Raw genomic sequence first — 22,170 nt, forward strand, 5'->3', positions numbered from 1 at the left:
GTAATGCTACACATGGATTAACTCAGGGTTAAAAAGATGTTAACCCAGGGTTAAGCGTAGTGTGAAAAGCCTTAGAGAGAAACAGTGCAGTACAGAGTTTCTGGATGTCAAGACTTTGAGACAGCCGCTCTGTAATTACAGAGAAATCCAGTCAGCTGTGGAAGAGATTTCAGGACAGCGTTCACCCGAGTAACCAGAGAGCTGCTTGGAGGATGTGATTAGATATCAGAGACCTTCGAGAGCACCTGGTGTTTGGAGAAATTTGAAGGAGAACAAGCAGAACAATCTCGGTAAATGTCGGGTGTGCAGGGTTTCCCATCTACCCCCTCTCTCTTTTCAATTACAGAGGCGTAGAGAGGTTAAATTGGCCCCGCTGAGAGACAGACGCGAGTGAGGTTCACTTCCTAGTCTGGACGTATAGCATCACTTGCAACTGACTTGCAGCTGTAATGTGTGTTTGTGTATTTGCTGTTTTCTGATCAACAGGATCCGTCCGGATGTCACTTTCTGCATTTTGAATGCTCAAAACTGATTGAACTTTACAGGAAAGGTCACAGACATTTTCTCCTCGCAGCATTCTGACCTTCTGCTGGCAAACATGTCCAACGGCTGCTGCTGTTAGTGTCGTGCTTGTTCAGTCTGATAAACTGTTCTGCTGAGTGTTCATCTGTTTTTTATGGCAGCTACAGCTCTGCTCCAAAACCTAATGAGCTCCCTTCCTAGCATTTTAAGGCATTATAGGCATAATTGTTGCCTTCTAAAATACCTAATTTTGGCCAAACTCCTTGTTGCAATCCCATAATAAACTACAATAAGCTCAGTAAAACCCATTCAATATGGTGAAAAAGTGAAGACAAACAGTTTAATCGAATTTTAAAAAGACCCATTAGCCTATGTGTGTGCCAATATTAATAACATGCTGACATCACACTGCGAATCGAAACGAGCCAAATCAGTTTCTAATTTAGTTAGGATACTGCCAAGAATTTTCTATGTCCGCTAGCATTATTTATTTTTATGGCTTTGAATCGATTCTGTCCCTTGCGGTGAGCTCTCTGACGTGAATGTTCATTTAACTGTTCATTCACAGTCTGTCTGGTTTAATATGGAATTATATTTGCTTCAAAAAAAATGAACGTAACTTTTTCAGAAACTATCAAAATTTTTTCATTTGCGGTGTGTCTGGTTTAAGAAAATGAAAAAAGAAAAAAAACTCAGTCGCACAAATTAAGGCTCTTCAAAATAGCTTCATTCTTTGTTGATGTTTTTCAAAGATTCGTTTTCGCTAATCGTGGATTCTGAATGCATTGCCACAGATTTCGCTTTCGATTTCGCTTACGCTTCCTGGTTTTTGCAGGATGGTCCAAATGCTTTACATAAAATGAAACATCTCTATCAAATTAAGTAATGGTGCCTAGATTCTTTTTAAAAATGTTCGGCAAGGAAATCCTGTTACCTGTTTCTTTTGCACCGCGAGAGCACATTACAAATATGTATCACAATTGGTCACTAAAAGTGATTAGTCTGTACTTCCAGCTGTATTCTTGAATGATTCATCACAAATTAAATTGGCTTTGGGTATTCATCAAAAGCTCACTTTATTGTTTTTTTTTTTTTTAGAGTAGATCACTGTTTTATAATGTTTTTGTTCCTGCATTCACCCCCTCACGTATGAAGTGCTTTTTGTGTCAAAATACCAAACGTCTCAAACTGTAAAGATGAGCGCAGGCAGCGAAGTACTGCTGTGTTAAATGCATAATAACCCACAACGAATTCCCGACTGTTACATGCGAAAACGAATCGATTTGAAAAACATCAACACAAGCTTACTTCAAGCTGCCTTGAAGGACAAGAGCTCTGTTAAATTTGTGCGACGAAGTTCATTATTTACATATTTATTAATACATTGCATGGCGTTTTGCATACAAAATCGTGAGAGCTTTCCAATATTGCGCATGATGACGTTGTACTTCCAGGTCATAGTTTATCCAAAAATTTACGTTCCGTTTTTAGAAAGATCACTGTTCATTTTTTTTTTTGAACCCAAACGAAAACTTCGAAGCGCAGTTTAATCTGTTGATGCATTCAGTATAATTCCATAGTTTAATCTGTTGATTATTAATAAAGATGGAGCACCAGTCTAGCAAACACAGAATAATCCTAAACTATGGCCTAATGGTTAGAGATTGACTCCTAACCCTAAGTTTTATGTCAGGTTTGAGTCTCTGCAAATATAATGCCATGACTGAGGTGCCCTTGAGCAAGAGCACCGAACCCCCAACTGCTCCCTGGGCGCCGCAGCATAAATGGCTGCCCACTGCTCCGGGTGTGTGTTCACTGTGTGCACTTTGGATGGGTTAAATGAAGAGAATGAATTCTGAGTATGGGTCACCATACTTGGCTGTGAGCATGTCACATCATAAACAGATTACTGACATTTATGGCGGCTCAGGTCCATTTCATGTCAAATCTGTGTGTTGACTGCTGTAGGTGGAATCCCAAGAATTTCAGCCGGACACGGTGTGTGTGTTCACTGCTGTGTGTGTGCACTTTGGATGGGTTGGTTTCTTTTAGAAACATCTCGATTCATGGTTTTATCACGATTCTTTGTCATGTTGGTTTTACTATTTTGCAAGTTGTCTGAGCATTACAGCCAAACTAATTTCCCTATTATAAAGACAAAGGCTTTCAAGGTAACAACAAAAAAAAAGACTGGCAGATATTTAGGCCAAAGAGTGTGAAGATAATTATCTTTGTTCTTATTTTTTAATAACAAAGATAAAAGAATGACAAAGATACACATTACAACTACACATAACATACAAATAAAACAAACAGTGCTTTATTTTCAGGTACAATAGGTGTATTTAGCAGGAGCATTCAAGAAACTGAACGAGCAAATATAAAAATAAAACACAATATAAACTGATTCCTAAAGCAGCTTTATAAAATTTCTTCAGTCAAGAGCAGTGAGTGATTTTTCTCTTTGTGTTTTGTTGTTTTATTAACGTTAAAGGAATAGTTCACCCAAAAAATAATAATTCTGTCAGCTGTCTGTCAATTCTGTCATAGTGTTTTATTTTTACACCACCATTTATTCACTCAAAAGTGGTTTTAAACCTGAATGAGTTTCTTTCTTCTTCTGAACATAAATGCTGTTTTGAGGAACGTGTAAAACCAAATAGTTGTTGGTCCACAGTGACTTCCATAGTATTTTTTGCTACTATCAAATTCAATGTGGACCAGCAACTGTTTGGTTACATTCTTCAAAATATCTTCTTTTGTGTTCAGCACAAGAAAGTAATTAATACAGGTTTGGGACAACGTGACAGTGAGTCAATAATGACAAATGAAATTTTAGGGTGAGCTATCCCATTAATGACAGTTGCATGTTTAATAGGTCTGCTGTCCCTTTAAGACCTGCACGCATCTAATATACAGGCACGCATACGGTTTTGTCTCAACTGTTTACTTTAATTTTAGACATAACCAACTGTGTCTACATGTAAACCTTGTGTGTTTTGACAGTATTAGTGCAAAAGATAACTTAGTTCAATAATCAGGAGCTGTTTGACAAGCTTTAGCGCGTGCGCTTCGGGTGTATGCGGCACTCAGAAAAAGCACAGGTCAGACCAGCGCATGTATGGTAAATTTAAGTGAAGTTGCTTGTAATGAGAGCGTAACTCCTGTGAGAGTAACTCTACTGTCCTCAGAACACTGTTGTGAATGCAGCTTTGCCGTTGTACAGTATATGACGGAGGCGCCAAATGAACAATTGCAGCCCAGTTAATAATGGATCGCTGTAGCACGATACTACGATATTTCTTCAAAAGCAGATCATGGAGACATTTCTATCATCCACGATCAAAAATCGTCATATCGCACACCCTAATTTGAGTGTGGATTCCTCTTGGGAAGCAAGAGTGTAAAACTAGAGATCTGCTGGATCAGGATCTGAAAAAGATCTTTCATTACTCAGAAGACTGAATGGATCCAGCTTTGTCTCAGATGTTTCTCCTACAGTTCTTTACACAAATGAAGCAATTGTTGGCCCAGTTAATATTATGGGATCTCATCTAAAACTGAGAAGAAACATGAGATTGCTATGGTTCATACCTGTCTCTCCCCACACAGGCAGATACTCATCCTGCTGGATATCCAGCATCAGCTCCAGCCCATTTCCCATCCCTCCCATCATGGTGATCAGCAGTGGCCGTCCGTCCTGTCCAGAATTGAAGGTGTAGCATTTTCCATAGCGGGTGAAGATCTGGAAAAAAAGTAGAATCTTTGAACAAGTACTGTTTTCAATGATGGATGACTGTCAACTTCCTTTGAATAACTTAAATCTATTCATATCAAACTTATACTAATGCTTAATATAATAAAAGCTGTAATAATAATTAAAAATATACATATATTAATATTAGTTCATCCAATATCACTGGTTTAGTGCTTCACCATGCATATTCAGGAAAATTAGCCAAAACATGCCTCATTCAAATTAGGCTTATTATAGAAATCGCCTTAAAATGCAGCGCTATTTGTCTGATGAAATTGCATTATCACTTGCAGAAAGCAGGCGATAAACAGAATTATGATTAAAGGCATGTTTAAAGATTTTCTACGGATGATCACAGCAATATGATTATCAAACAATGCTGAATAAATCAATCTTGATATAATTAATCAAACAGAATATTTCTGAATGCCCTTTATGCATATTAATAGAAATACTTATATACATCAACACAAGCATATCCCTTAAAGTTCAAAGGTGCTTCTGAACAGGAATGACCCAGTTGCACTTCCAGCTAAAATCACAGTCTTTCAAGTCAATTTGTTTGATAAATTATAGAGCATCTTTAACTTGTGACGTGATCTACACTGGGGCAGAGGGGGCTCTTAATTGAAACTGAGCTAATGGACATCTAATCAGATCACAGCCAGCAGGATATGGAGAGCATGGCGCCTCAGAAACACAACCGCTCCTCGCTGCGGAAAACCTGATTACAATCACGGACAAAAGAGAAAAATTCACAGAGGAAATGAAATAGCACATCTTTAGAGAGCTTAATGACACTATAAAAAAGTGGCTCTCCAGGGAATCAGATCTCGGAAAGAAACGCAACATGTGTCTGGATACAGACAGCTGTCTTTACCTCTCTCCCTTTGAGAGAGAAACCTCTCAATGCCAATGAAGGATGTGTCAGATATCAGTTGGCATTTGATGAAATACTGCAGACAGACAGATGAATGGTTGATTCAGCACGTATTCACAGATGGAGCGCTTGTATAAATACACATCCTGGCAAAGATCATTTTATTACCGTTGTGAATCGAGCTAAAGGAAGGCGATAGTTTTGAACACTGGCTGGTTATGTACTTGCTCAAAAATTGATTTTGGATCATTTTTAAACAAAAAAATTTATGGACTGCAGCTTTAAGGCTAACATATTCACACTAAAAGCCAAAAAAACATCCATTTTGATCTCATGGGGACTTTAATAACCAACATGAAAAGTTGACAAGCAGAACTTACAAACAAATGCCATAGAAAAGTCTGCAAGGCATAAACCAATGCATGATCAAAAAATATAAAATATATCAATGACCCAGTAAAGGAAATAATAATTCTCTACTGATGCCAGGCCAGCGGACCATCATTATTGATGAGACCTCATTATTGTCCATGCCTCAAAACCTTGTGTGTTGTGTGTTTTGAGTCACATAAGATGCCCAAAAGGAACATCCACTATAATGTTTTTAAAAGCTCTTGCCTTTTCCAGACAAACATATTTAAAAGCATCAGAATAATTGTTCCCTTTTGCCATTACCCACAATAAGTGTTCCAGAGCTGCTTCTACATCTAAACTACTCCTGATGAGATAACAGCGTCTAAAGCGTTTAGCTTTTAAACAGAAGCAAGGCTGTTGCCAAGACAAGAGAGTTGCTGTGGTAACCGTGGCAACACAGAGTAGCTGGTTAGGGTGGCGTTGACCTTGAGATGCAGGCGAGTCGATGCTAGTGGAGTCTTTCTGAGAAACTTCACAATGTTGTCCCCTCAACGAGGCCATCGGTCCATTGAGCACTGATAACTGCATGTTATTTTGAAAGAAGGGGCCCTCACGAGGACCTTTATATGCTAACGGTGCTTTAGAATATATTTACAATAGCCAAAAGGCTTCACATGCCGTTCTACCAGGAAAATGAGTCAGAAACACACTGTACATGCCTGTCTGGAGTATTTTTCCAGTTATTTTGAGGACAGAAACTGCGTGTCTCAGAATTGATAAAAAGGTGTACTTGAAATACCTTGTGTTTGGGGTTTGAACACATTACTTACCCCTACGCCAAAACAACGCTACCTAATAACACATTCAAACCGAGCGCTACGGTGTGTTAAATTATTAGTGCTGAAGATGGGCTACCAAGTGTCATCAAGCATCTTGTGTGCCTCTGCTGCTTTAATACAAGAGAACTGCCTCCACTGGGGCTGAAGACATCAATAATATATTATCATTTCTGCCCTTTGTAACGAGACTTTATGAAAAATGAAACAACTTTAAAAGTTTCTGGCCGCTGAGGGGAGTCTGAAGGAGCGAGGCGCTCTGATCTCCCAGTAGGACGCTGTCAGCTGGCAGACTCTGTTCAGAGACTCAGATGACTGGAAAAGAATCACAGGGGAGGAGAGGAGAACTTAAAGCCTTAATCAGCGATTTCTCTGAAATAAAACCAGCCACAGGAACTTAAAAATGCAATTTAAAATGGCCACGTCATCTTAAGAACTGAATAAATAATATGCATGCTGCATTAAATTCAAAATTTGCATTCAGTGCCCAAAATTAACTTCTCTCCATATGTGCCAACTTTGAGTCAATTGAGAATATGTATTAAATAGTATTTTATGGCAATGAAACTGTATTATTAAAAAAGAATAATATTAATAAAAAAAAACATTTTTGTGCAAATGCATTAGACATTAAAAACTAACAATGAAAGATCACTTTACAGCTTTTATTAATATAGATTCCACAACTTTATATTAATATATATTAGTATTTATTGGTACTGTCAAACGATTAATCGTGATTAATCACATCCAAAATAAAAGTTTTTGTTTACTCAATATATGTGTGTACTGTGTAAATTTATTGTTTATATAGAGACACACACATACAGTATATATTTTGAAAATGTATATATTCATATTCGTAGAATTTATATTATATATAACTTTAAAATATTAAACTACATATTTTTTCTTAAATATATACATGCATGTGTTTGTATTTATATATACACATAATAAATATACACAGTACACACATATATTATGTGGGGAAAAAAAACTTATTTCGGATGCGATAACGATTTAATCGTTATCATATAAACAGCACTAGCATTTAAATAAATGAATCAAGATTACAAATGCTGTAATAGTTTTCTTCTTCTGTAACAGTTTTCTGTTAGTTCATGCATTGTGTTAAACTAATGTTTATTACATGCATTTACATGCATAAACTTATTGTAAAAGGTTACAAGATTTATATATTTGTAACAAACAGCACAGGTATACAAAACTTATTTAAAAAGATTAAATATCAAATGTCCACCATTTTATTTACTCTACAAATATAACTACATATGATCTGTCCCATGATCTGTCATATTTGTTTTTTTAAGAGAAATTATATCTAATACTTATATCTAATGTATTTATTAAGGAATTATTGTGGTATGTGAAGATGTGTTGTGTTGCTTTGATGTTATTTTGGTTTTAATATTGTTTTTTTTCATGCCACCTGAGACATAAAAAATCTATTTTTTCTTTATTTATTTAATGCTTTCTTCCACATGCCTGCAACCCCACAAAGCAATTTCACAATCCACCTTACGCAGCAGGGCTAGAAATAGAAGACGATACGTCACTATTAGCTTCCACTTCACCGTGATAGGAGGAAGACTGCTGAAGACGGCGCGGCTCTGGTGTCTCGCGGGCGTGACTGATATACCCATCACTTCCGATCAAGATCAGCCCACTGACAGTTGCGCCTTCTGAAATGAATAATTCACTGAGACCCAAATGGCACCATGCTGCCCGCTCGAGGGCTACCCGCGCACCAGGACGAACTCCTAGCAAGCTGAAGCCGTTTGTCAAAGGACTTTGATTGCAAAGCTTGCGTGTCTAATGAGCTGCACAACTCACTGTCCGTTTTACCACGGCTGGTGGCTCCAGATGTACGATAGCTTTGCGCTGTCATGACGGATCAGATCAATGCTGCTGAATCAGAAAACGATTAAATTATACAAGAACACTGAAGCCAAAGTCGAGCTGTTGAACATGTCGCCTGCTTTCCAGATCCACATATGGCTTAATTCGTGTAACGTGGTTTTACGAACAATTTACACAAATGCATTCTGCTCAAGTTGCATGAATGATAGTTTTGTGTGAGGAACAAACCAAAATTTAAGCGGAAAAGGAATTAAATAATAATTTATTGTTTTGGCACGGCACACAACCCCTTCTTATGACTTTAGAAGACTTGGAATATAGTGCAAAAGACGTATGGACTACTTGTATGGTGTATGTTAATTTGTTGGTTTGGAACCACTTGAGGGTGAGCAAACGAAAACAGAATTTTTTAATTTATAGATTAACTATTCCTTAAAGCATTCAGACTCAGAAAGCTAAAGCTTCAGTGAGAGAAGCCTGTGGTCTTTCAATAGCTGTGTGTGTGTGTGTGTGTGTGTTTGATCTCAAAGGATAAACAGAGAAATTCACTAGATCTTGTGAGTGAGTGTTTGTCAGGTTTGAGAGGTCGGTGTTCCCGGTCTGACAGCGATCGATACTGGCACAAAGATGGTCACAGGGTGTGCCTCGACTCCACTCGGCCACAAAAATCAATACCGGTTCCTCTATTGACAGCAAGTCACACACTTCGACAGCAGACTCAGTGATGTAATGGAGGGGTAATATGGCCAATTTAAGACCACCAGGCCTGCTAAAGGGGTTACGATTTATCGGTCAGTGGCCTGCCGGTGGACAGAAACACAGGCTCCAATCTCTCAATGTCGTCTCTGCTCAATCTCTCAAATAGGTCTCCACACTGGACTCTAGCTTTTGGATCCAGTAAAGGCTCACTGATTCTCAATATGATACAATCTACCTGCAGTACACTAGTAAAGTCAGCAGACAAGCGGCTTTTTCCTTGAGATACCCAACCTTGTTAAAAAAGTCAATTGTTTTCATCTTAAAAATTCAACTGAAGACATGTCAGGAAATATGAGGAAGAAAGAACACTATAAATGATTCAGGAAATGGACTATGTAATAATTTAAAGACACCTTGCAAAGTTTCCATGCTACGCTATATGTCAAGGTAGATACATCAATAAAGGGAGAAATAAAAACATTAAATAATTATTTATATATAATATTAATATTATATTCCTGTGTTGTAAAGTATAACATGTATACAATAATAAACATACTTATCCCTTTTAACCAATTAATTTCCATAACTTTTCCAGTTCTTTTTGTCAAGTAAGTGTCTTGATGACGGTACCCATCTAAATGCAACAAACCTAAAATAAACAAAATCGTACCAATAGCGTTCACTTAGAGCGGTGTACTGTTTAAAAACACATTTTTCCTTCACAGAAAGAAAAGCAGAGTGGTTGAGAATTGGGTTAGGATAATTAAAGTTTAGTTCAAGCTCGACTGACGCTTCAATCTCAGACTCCAGTGTGCTGATAGTACAAGATAGATGCAATTTAAATGAAAGCGTCTCTGTATAGACCCTTGAGACTGACTTAACTTCTTTCTATTTACGCAAAGTTACTGTAATTGAATTAAACAAAGTGACTCTGCTCATGTGTGAACGGGGAATAGAAAAAGTGGAATTACAAAGCAAAAGTTGGGTGTCTTCAGGGTAGATGTTTAAAGCAGGGTGTGTGTATTGACTAAATAGAGATGAGCCCACAGGGAATGTGACTTTCTACAACAGTAGCTGCATTGATGCTGAACTCCAAATCAAGTCAAAGTACTTCAAGTCCAACAGCCAAATGATTCATGCTGAACACCAGCAATTTCCCTAAAATAAACAATGCAAGACGAAGTGTTAAAATGAAACGAGTCACATAAATCCAGTCATAATTTCCCCAATGCACACCTTGATGGTGCCTCGTCATTTTTTTTCTTCTATAGTCACATACTAGCAATGCAATTATTATGCAGAATGAAGAATAAAGACATTCACAGGGCATTGCCCTCGACAAAATGACGGATCATAATTTCTAGGGCAAATGCATACATTTAGCTAAATCACGTTAAACCTGGACACGAGGAGATTGCAGATGTGGCTCTTGGGATGCTGAGCAACTCGTGATGTAATATATCAAGCACAATATCCCAGGAGTCACATTGCTGAATGTGTTCAACATGACATTAAAGCACCATTGTGTTTGTTTACCGACATAAATATAATTACACGAAGCGATCTTAAAGCCAAGCAGCCATCTAGATAAATGGGGTCAAGATTAAGGCCATGTATGGAATAAAACTCTACCATGTGATTTATTGAATACAGTGCAGTAGCATGATAGAGAGTGCAATGATAAATATTTCATGTGTTGTCACACTACCTTTTTATTTTGCATAGATCATCCAGCAAGTGGTTTAATAAAAGAAAGTAAACAGCGAGTTAATTTATTAAACAAAAGTTATTTTTCATTTTTAATCTGGCAGTCTGATCAAATCAGGGAGATGTTTATATTGCAGTCAATAGAGCTTTCCTGTTCATTTGTCACCAGAAATTAAAAAGGTCAAGAGCATTACATTGTGGGATCCATTATTCAATACAGCATTCATTATTCAATCATTATTCAATATGCTCTTGCATACTCCACAGTTTGGACAAATGGAAATGTCACATACTGTGAAAGGTACACATGCTATATGCTGTAACAATAATAGGAGTATTTGTGGAATAATGACAACGTTTCAATTATTATTTTTTTTTAAGAGTAGTAGGCAATATGCAGTGTATACTGTACAGCATGCAAGTCAATACAGAGTCAAAAAAAGAGACCATAAAACTGCAACTGAAATTACTTGCAATTAATTAGTGAATTAGTGAAATGGAGGGTCAAGAAGCAGTGCATTGACGTGACATACAGCCAAGTATGGTGACCCATACTCAGAATTCATGCTCTGTATTTAACCCATCCAAAGTGCACACACACACACAGCAGTGAACACACACACACACACTGTGAACACACACCCGGAGCAGCGTTTGAAGTGCTCAAGGGCACCTCAGTCATGGTATTGCCGGCCCGAGACTCGAACCCACAACCTTAGGGTTACAAGTTAAACTCTCTAACCACTAGGCCACGACTTCCCATGTGGGATATTGTTCCCCCACACATTATCTGCATACAAATGCCCCTACTTTTAAAGTTTGCATTAAATTAGCCTACATAACATAGTTTGTTGTCGTTAAGTTAAATGCGCACAAACTTACGGTGCTAAAGTTGCGCGGTCCGCACAGCTGCCCTTGAAATCGACAATAAAGCAACATCTCCTCAAGCTGATGCCCCAGACGGTCCAATAACTGCCTCATGGAGGGCTGAGAGTCCCGAGGAGGGGGGAGAAAGTGGTTGAAGTCCAGTATGCGAGATAACGGTGACCAGGGAGGCTCGTTATTAGTTCCCTCAACGTGCGACGCCAGCGCCTCTCGAACCACGGGGGACACCTGCCAGTTTTTCCCGAAGAGCCCGAGCCACCGTCCCGCGTTAAATATGTCCGGTTTCTTCATACGACGCGGCAGTAAGATGTTCTGGTTGCAAATCGTCACGGCGGGAAATACGAGGCGTTTCGCGTAAACCATATGCGCCTTGGTATACACCGGCGAGGAGAGCAGGTATCGGACCCGGTTGGAGGACCAAGTGAAAAGCAGCGCTAACGCCGTTAGAAACGCCAGCAGCCACGCGACCCTGCGCGGGTACGAGCCGCTCAGAAAGACGTGTCTCACTCCGTGGAAGGTCGTGTGCTTCAGGAAAAGCTTTCCAGCTTCCTTTAGTGACCCTTCAGTGCGTTGTTTCGATGCGGCGTCGCCTTGGCACATTTTGGAGAAGGTCTGAGTCCTTTGACGCGCGCGGTTTTACCTCCCGTTAAACGCTCCAAAGCTCTCCAATATGAATAAACATTGCGCGGTTCTGTTCCTGAAGTGTTTTACGCGGGGAACAAATCTGTAGATTAATCAAAACTGAAGTACAGCGCTGTAGTAAATGAGGACGGTAAAATATTATTTCTCCAGATCCAGATTTGCTCTCAGGGAAGCGAAATACAGCCGGTATAAAAGTCCCAGCTGTTGCCAGAAACGCACACCTCGCCACATTTTCTTCGCGTCAAACACGGTTCTGTGTCATACTGTAAATCTGTTATGCACTTTGAAGTTAAATTTTCATAAATTTAATCGAAGTAGTTCACTGGCGTGTGTTGGAACCGCGCGTTTCGGTAACAGCGCGAGCTTCATCCCTCTGCGCGCGCGCTCAGTTCAGCTCCTTTGTGAGCGCGCGTATCCTCTGCTGCCTGTTACTCCACTGAACTTTATTGCAGTGGTTAAATGCATTTTCCCCCTGTTTTATTTGACGTCTTGCTGTAATAAATAAACCGTTATAAACTATTCGAGTGATTTATTTCAGGTGCAATAACCCAAGATGTCATAAAATATTGCCACATTTATATCTAAATTTAGCTTATGCATTATACTGTTAATAAATGTTTTTATACATATGTGTAATATAACTATATATTAAGATTCGAATTTTGCACTAGGTCATTCTGAAAACAAGCATGCATTCAATTACTAAAAATTGCAGCAGGCCTTTTTTTTCTCTAAATGAGTTCTGTGTGAATACAGCGAGTCTGTTTTTTATGCCAGCAGCAGCCAACCATCAGAAATAGCATCTATCACAAGAGCACTCGTGTTGACGTCAGCACATTCACACTACTATGGTGCTTTTTACATCAAAATAAGGTTCAGCTTTTAATTGCTGGTTGTACAATGCATTATTCAGACAAATAATTACACCCTCCATCCTTGTTAAGACTCTTAGTGGGCATGTTTATAAGCTCAGGCAGGGAAAGTGGGCATGGTGCCCGCAGGTCATGGCCCACTTCCTTTAACGATGTGTTCAAAGTCAATAAGCCCTTTTTTCACTGGCAGGCTCAAAGATGCCTCACAAAGGCTCCTGTCCAAATGTATACATACAGAGGACAGTATTGACCAGAATGCTGTGCCAAAATAAACCTGTAAACAGCCGGATGTGTTCGGTCTTATCTGAGGCACATGCTGGTGGGTGGATTTGTGGACATTCAAGCATCGCGTGTCCTCATCATCGTCCTTTCATTTGTTTTACTGAGAAAAAAAAATGTGTGAGGAGCTATGAATGTCACAAATAAATCACAGCGGAGGTGTTAAGATTCACATTTGACATTTAATTTCAAAGTCACATCAAATACGTGCCAAGAAGAGCTGTTTAATTTTAAAAGAGACGTTGAGGCTCACAAAACAATTAAAACGTTATTTTCAGAAGGGAATGGATCATAATATATAGCTATAAGTTTCTCGAAAGCTATTTTAACCGTAGTGGTGCACAAATTAAATTTCTTGGGAAGGAGTAGAAGATTTGATCTGGCACATATAGCAAGCATTAATTAAAGATCTATCTAAAAATATATTTGTACTTTTTTTTAAACTTGGATACATACAACTTTATTTAATATCTGCATTATATGTATATATTTTATAATTGAAAAGTCAGTTTATTTTAATATCGGGATTATGTTTTTAAAAACACACAGGGGAAATTGTGATGAACAAAAAATATTTCTGTTGCTTTCAGGGCTCTTGCAGGCAGAAGGAATAGCAATGATTTTTCAATCTTTTCATATTTTGGAGGCGTGTGAAGTTGGCTTGGGACCACAGTGGCTGTTCGTCACTGCACACCCACATGTTCAACAGTCACAGATGCTTTTTACAAGCATCTTCATCAAAGAAGATGCGGCTCCATGGGGACAATCACACGCTGAGCTACAGCAACACCCAAATCAAGACGCAAATTAATATTCGGCAAAACCTAGACTGTGGCTCGCCACCAAAGACCAATTTATTACGAACCCAGATGAATTCAACCAGTATACGTCAAATAACTCTAAAATTTACAAATATGTAAAAGGGTTGATGCAAGTGTCTAAATATTTTCCCATATTTGCAGCCTCTTAAATGGACATGCGCTGCTATTTTGTAGGAGAGAGTGATACATCTCCTTTTGGCCTGAAATAAAAAGAAATGCTTTAAATTGTGTATAAATGGATCAGTTCTCTAAGGTGCAAAGTGAACCTTTAATGGTTGAAAGGCAACCAAATTACCCAAAAGAATAGTATTCTTTACACAACATTAAAAAAAGGTATTTTAACACTGAAAACAATAAGAGTCTTAACATATGTTAAAAACCTACAAAGCAGATATTGCGTGTTTAAAGTAATACCAATCAGTGACAGTGAACTCTAGCACATGGCAAGTGGGTTTATGAAGAGACTTGAAGAGCAAAACCATGACAGAGTCACAACTGAGATTGCATTTTATGGGGAAAATCGTTTGCAGCCCAAAACAGCCTTGATGGGGTCCAGAGTGGTTTATTTCACAGTGAACAAAGGGAAAACAGAAAGCACAACAGCTATACAGCTCCTTCCATTTGGAATGAAATGGCACACATTACAACGATAGCTCATTGATTTCTCCAGTGAAAGTAAAGCATGTCTTGCCTTGAAATGAAAGACGCTGTATTTCTTGAGGGAAATTGAATCTGATGGAGTTTAATTTCTTTGGCTTTTGAAATGCTACTTAAATTTTCCCATCCCACAATGGAGTCTGTTCAAGGTTGTTTTTCACTGACTTCAATCTTTAATTTCTAACAAATAGACACAAATGAGTCGATATGGTCAAACTGCAAGAATACAGAGTTAGAATTTTTGATGGATAGCAGTTTGATGAGAAATTGAGTTCATATTGAATTTTGATTGGATATTTGGCAAATCTGATCCCAATTTCAGATATCTTTGAAATCTCACCCTAAATTCTACTTATACGTTATTATATTTTGTAAGAATAATTTTAATTAACTTACAATGTTGTCTATGAGAAATAATTGAGATTTTAAAAAGATCCCATTTACAAATTAACCAAGTAAATTAGATTTAAATAACAGATTCAGCCAAACATGGTAAACTAGTATCACAGCTGGTTTGACCGCACCGCTCTTAACATTTTGTGTACTAAATCCAGTCCTCAGTACTGCACTAGTAATCTGGCCTATTTTCCCAATTCATTTCATTGGATGCGCAGCACACCTGTGTTTGATGCATCGTAAACTCTAGTGTGAAGGCACACGACTCCAGAAGAGAATATTCTAGACAAATGATGATCCAAGTATTTCAATTCAGGAATCGGGGAATAAACCGTTTGAATCATGAGAGTGAACATTCAAAAAATTCAGAGAACGTTCAAAACATTCAAATTAGGAGACGTTTGAATAGAAAAAAAAATGATGATCCAAGTATTTCAATTCAGGAATCGGGGAATAAACCGTTTGAATCATGAGAGTGAACATTCAAAAGCTCAAAATAGATTCAAGAGAATTATGTTCAAACACTCAAATCGAGATACATTTTCAGTTAATGTACAAATCGAAAAGAAGTTGAAAAATTTCTAAATAACAGAAAATGATCAAATGGCTGAATTCAGAGAAAAGAACATTCAAAACAGCTGAAGAAAAGAATGAATGATTCCAAATCAAATTATTAGAATCAAGCATGCAAAATTTGAGACAATGAAAATGTTCTAATTGAGGGAAAATGATCATATGACTTGAATTCAGAGAAAAATAGTTTGAAATGCTTAAAACATTAGAAAAAAAAATATCTGAATGAAAAGAATGTTCAAAACATTTGAACTGAAAGACAGAATGTTCATATTCTATAACTGAAAGGACATTCAAAACATCTGATTCACAGAGAAAGGATTTTCAACACATTTGAACAGAGAAACAAAGACAGAAATTGCTCAAACCATTCAAAACAAGAGACATAATAGAGAATAAAAACTGCACAATGGTGCCTAACTACTGTAGGTTAGGACAATTATGGTGATTGAAATATCAAAAATGATGTCTGGTGAAGTATCTCACTGAGTTTTGAAGCAATCTAACATTTTAAAAGGAACCAAACATTTGGGATGCATATATATATATATATATATATACGATCCCCAGAAACGATCCTCAATAAAGTGAGGAGTTTTGAAACAGCCAGAGCGAGAGAGAAACAAGGAAAAAGCATCAATGGCCAAGTCGATCCCCAGAAACGATCCTCAATAAAGTGAGGTCTCAGACGAGTTGAACTGGGGTCAGCCGCTCCGACTCATGACCAACATTAAACAAACGAGTAACAATACCTCACAAGCGCTCACGTATGAGTATGGAAACATCTCCAGAAACAATCTCTGCAATAAATAACACTGTCATTCTCTCAGAATTCCCTGAGAGCCTCGTAAAGATAAACAGCTGCTTCTAAAACACGTCTCCTTCAAGCAGGTCAGAATTCCCAGCAGTCTGTGTTGTCAGTTTTTCAGAGCAGCGGGGCATCAAAGTCTTGCCCCCAGATGCAATAATCTCTGTCGGTGCCACGCTTACATTTGAACTCAATTTTATTTTTAGAGTTTTTCACCTCAGGTGACCGTGTGAACATCAGCAATCTCTGCCATCTTCACTTCTGCCCCATGAGGTGTTATTTAAGTTTGTTTGATCTCAGAATTGTATTTGAATGAAGACTATATAATGAGGCCTGATTCATTTCCAAAGTCACGCTGAAGGTTGTTCAGGTTCAAACCCCTCTGTTACAGCGAGGCGAACACCAATAGAAATGAAGCTCAAGTCAGACTTTGAAGTTAAAACAAAAAACTTGTTTCATCAAAAATGTATGACTAAATAGGGTCGTTTTGTAGACATCGCTTTATAGGATTCACAATGGATGAATATGGACGTCGTAATGTCAAATAACGTCAAGCTTTAAACAAGCATCAAATTCATTCAATTCAACATGAAAGATCATATTAAAAGAGGATCATTCACAAGGACACAGATCAGCTTTACAGATACAGATTTAAAATATAATGGTGAATGAATTCATGTTTCAAGGTTCTATTTCACCACTAAAAAAAATAAATAAATAAATAAAAATACTAAGATATTTTGCACCAAGACTACAATTATTTTAATGGCAATTAAGCACATTTTCAATTTCTCATCACATCTTACATTTAAATACACTTTCTAAAAATATATTTGTTTAATTATTTAGTTTATTTATTATTTAAGTTTTCCACCAAAATACGATCCTTAGACACTAAAGGAGTAATGACGCTGAAAATGCATCACAGGAATAAATTACATTTTAAAATATATTAAAATAGAAAACTGTTCTTTTAAATTGCAATAATATTTCACAATATCACTATTTATCACTACATGCATCATTACTCCTTTAGGGTCTAAGAATCATATTTTGGTGGAAAGCTTTATAAACTATTATTCAAAATGAAAGGGGTATGAAAGAAATGTATTGTTTTTAGAAAATGTATTTAAATTGTTTATCTACCTAAATCAGTTCAGATGGTTTGGGATGATGGATGAATCCCACAAATTCTGTCAAGAACATGCCTGGCTCATATTTCTCCAAACATCAAAAGAGAACAATAAGAAAGTATATTTTATATAAATAACATTGAACCTATTTTTCAGTTTTGTGACATTATTTCCAATGAATAAGCATGTTAAAGCCAAAATCTTGCTAATGCAAAGAATTTATGATATTATATATATATATATATATATATATATATATATATAATATATTAATTCATATTATATATTATATATATATATATAAAAAAACAAACACACACACATTTAGGAAGCTATACTTCTCTTTCCACCTGTCTACATCATGGACGATCTGTCCAAGGTCTATTAATATGGCTTCAGGTACACCTCAGTCTGTTTGTGTGTGTGTCTGTGTGTGTGTGGAGGGAAAGCGGATAACAGCAGTTGTCAGACACATACAGAGCAAGAGTAATGAGGCAGGATGTGTTGAATTCCCCCTGCAGGAAACACACACTTGTGTGTGTGTGTGTGTGTGTGTGTGTGTGTGTGTGTGTGTGGCTGATAGATTTCAACACCTGCTTGACCTCATATCTGAATCACTTCTGTCACTGATCCTGTTCACTTCCAGCAAACAGCCCTTTGAATTTAATTTCACTCCAGCATTTTACTGAAAACTTTTTTTCCTCCTCCAGAATGTCTGCTACACTGAGTGAAGGATTAATTTTCCTATTTTACCCAAAATAGGATAGAGTGGGTATTACTGAGCGCTATGTACAGTATGTCTCTTTTATTCATACAGGAAGCTGGAGGCCATCGCACAGAAACTCCACATATGCATCACAAAAGCAATAAAACTCATGAAGCTCCAGGAAATCCCTAATATGGACAAAACTATGGGATAAAAGCATCCAGCTATCGCTGTATCTGAAAAAAAAAGAAGATAGAAACATTTTAAATGATGAAACATTAAGACAATAAACACTCAACTGCGACAATTATTATTTTCATAATAATTAATATTTATAATATTTTATATTTTATAGTATAGAATCTATTTTCAGCCTCATTCTGTGATAAGAAGCCACATCAAATTACAAAAGGAGGCTATTTCAACATTTGACTGATGTTGTGGAGTAAAAATTATAATGTTCTCTTTTGTTGGAGAGTATTAAATCATTCTGGTTCCTTTCAAACAAGTTTCCCAGTTGATTCATATAAACTTAAGCACTGTCATCTCAGAAAAAAGCAATTGTGCAATTTTTACCATTTCTTCCCATTTCTGTGCGCAATAAACATAAGAAAACAACTTCTACACACCCCTCAAGCAAGTATATGAATATAAACAAGTTAGAAAAACCATCAATACATGAAGACACGCTTTTCTGACCGTTAACATACGATCAGACACCTGAAATCACTCAGATACTATAATTCAAGCCTCTCTGGCTCTCCTCGAGTGATTTGAGTTGCAGATCTGAGTTTATCGGCCTCAGTTAGGAGCGGCTGAACTGTAATGTGGCCATGTGTGAATCGCTTCAAAGGTGAGTTTAAAAAAACATGAAAGCTTTCAAACACCACAAATCCTACCTTTACAGACGGCTGCTGGATATTCTTTACTCAGTATGATGGATGAAAACATCATGAAGCCATATTGGCACATTTCAGTGTCAGGCCTGTGTGTCACGCTCCTCCTAATAAGAGACATTTATGGGATTTTCACCCTCTTTACCCCATTTCTCTTTTCATTTTTAGAGCCCATTTTTTACTTTTCAATATTTTGGCCCATACTTTAACATCACAGATAGCACTCAGATTTCAAAGCAATACACTAGAGATAAAAGCAGTTTTTTTCTGGTCCATTTTGAGATTTTGGACTATTTTGCTCCCACAACATGTAGTCTTTCACACTAGTGGAAAGAAACCAACCAAAATAATCCTTCAAGTGTTTATTTCAATTATAATACATATTTTTAAAGGTGTTTTTCGTCGGTAGCACTTACATACACTGACCTTTACAGTTTTAATTCCCATCTGTATTTGTTAGATTTTTACGGAAGGGTGGTTCATGTATCATTGCCTGGTTTATATATTCCTAAAACATGGCGATTTTTTCTGGCTGTAATTTCTGATTTTAGGAGTGACAAAATCATACGTTCATCATTTTGAATTTAGAATCTAGTTTTATCCAAAGTTCAGATTTCTGTTCTGAAAATGCATGCAAATTAGGGCATATTTAATTAGATAATGGATCATATTTACACATAATATTTCCGAAGACTTATAATTAGTGCTGTCAAACGATTAATTGTGATTATTCACATCCAAAATAAAGGGTTTTGTTTAGATAATATATGTGTGTGTACTGTGTATGTTTATTATGCATATACAAATACACACACATGCATGTATATATTTAAGAAAAATACGTTATTTATATTTTAAATATATTTATATATAACATATACTATATGAATATAAATATATACATGTAAATATTTTTTAAATATATACTGTAAGTGTGTGTATTTATATATACATAATATATATATGTATTTGTACTGTGTATATTTATTATGTAAATAGAAATTTTTATTCTGGATGCGATTAATCGTGATTAATCGTTTGACAGCGCTAATTATAATATAAAACAGTTGCGATAACAAACTGTGATTAATCACCTGGGAAAAATATGGTGATATCTAATATATATATATAAAATGTAAAAAAAATCACCTCTATTGTCTTGTCTTAAATGACTAAAAATGACTTATGAATATTTAATTGAGATATGGATATGAATAAGATCTCTAACGAACAGCTGGAAGCCTCTAATTGTCGCTGGAGAACTCTCACGCATTTACAAACCCACGAAGGACGTCATAGCAGGCTGTAGGTTAATTGGCGATTGTCTCGGAGATAATGCGGCACATCCATCACTGAAATAAGTCATCCGGCATCCCTGCTCTCCCTCAGACAGGTATGAAAACACGCAGTAAATCAAAGCTCTCTGTGGCGTCTGCACACACACGTGGGAGGGCCGTCATTGAGAGACGAATACTTATTAGTTTACTAAGATCTGATCGAAGACCCTGAGAATACAATGATGCGCTCTCAATGCGTTGCCGTTGGCGATGGAGATCATCCGCACACCTCCAGCTTTACCGCGCGGTAAACAAAGCTGCGGTGCATTCATCACAGCACTATTCTGAACAAGAAAAGCGTGGGCATGAAACTTGCAGAAAGGTACTTTGTGCAGATTGTTTTTGTGCTGCAGACTGACTGTACGCCAGCTCGACTCATCTGAACCACATTTGGTTGCACTTGAACTTTCAAATATCTTGTGAAAATACCTGAAAGGAGCGAAATCTTCTGTAAACCACTAAGCAGTAAAAAGAAAGTCTTCATTTTCATTGCCTGTTTGTCACTATAAAGACAAGAAATGGCGTTGAGAAACCATTGTGATTCTATAATGTAATGTATTTTTGAATATATCAGGACATTTAATAAGCAAAAATGTAGGTGTAACTTCATATAATCAGGAGGAATTGATTGGATCGTGATATATTTAATTTAAAATATAAATATTTATATTAAACTTATATTTAAAAATATGCAAAAGTAAATAGAGTAAGTTCATGTTGACTACAACCAAAGACTATAGAATACCCTTAAAGGGACTTTGCTACAACAAGCTGTCACCATCCAAAGTTCAATCTCCATCCAATAACAAAGTGGTTTTTCTGTGGAGATCTTGTTTTAAATCCGTTTTATTGGGCTGCACAAGCTTATATTCATAAAACAAATAAACTTGATTCTTCCTTTTGTGCCTCTGCATGCTTTGTTGTGATGAAGTTCAGCACTCAATGGACTGTGAGTGGACTAAGTGCAATTCTCTGTGTTCTGGCTCCCTCTAGTGAAAGGACTAAGTGCAATTATATTTTTTTTGGCTTTATATGGTGAAAAAGTCATGTGTATAGCTCCCTCGGTCATCAGTGCTGTGTACCGAAGCATCGCTATCACTGTTGCTCACATAAGTGAGTGATCTGAGCACACATTAATCCTAAATATAAAACTTTGGCATGCCACTTCTCCCACACCTGGCAACCACTAATAACACCCTAGCAACCACACAGAAACACTCTTTGCAACCACCCTAAACACCCGGGCGAACGTCAGAGCAGCACACTGGAAACGACCCAAAACACCACATGGGAGACACTCCAAGACCCGCATAGCAACCCCTACAAATTATGCATTAAATATGTATTAGAAATGTTTTTCAACTGCACACATCCTTTAAAATACTAAGGGTGTTTTTTTTTCATAATTTGAAGGCTTGTTATTATTTAAAATGAAATATTAATGTATAGCATTAATTCAATTAATTAATCTGGAAATCATAGTTAATTTGATTATATTTTTTTGAAATGGATCAATAGTCCTA

General features: G+C 37.0%; 1 protein-coding gene across 6 annotated transcripts in view; it reads right to left on the minus strand.

Annotated features, from left to right (window-relative positions):
• The window catches only part of LOC109068889 (acid-sensing ion channel 1B), a 160,565-nt gene that overhangs the window by 14,810 nt on the left and 123,585 nt on the right, over window positions 1–22,170 (minus strand). For 5 of the 6 annotated variants that reach the window (XM_042712328.1, XM_042712327.1, XM_042712329.1 and 2 more), the window contains one exon: window positions 4,117–4,267. In XM_042712328.1, coding sequence (XP_042568262.1) covers window positions 4,117–4,267 — 151 coding nt within the window. Of the gene's footprint in view, window positions 1–4,116; window positions 4,268–11,524; window positions 12,577–22,170 lie in introns of those variants that run through there. The other variant, XM_042712325.1, reaches the window with a different exon arrangement.

This window comes from Cyprinus carpio, chromosome A22, assembly GCF_018340385.1.
Source record: "Cyprinus carpio isolate SPL01 chromosome A22, ASM1834038v1, whole genome shotgun sequence".
NCBI lineage: Eukaryota > Metazoa > Chordata > Actinopteri > Cypriniformes > Cyprinidae > Cyprinus > Cyprinus carpio.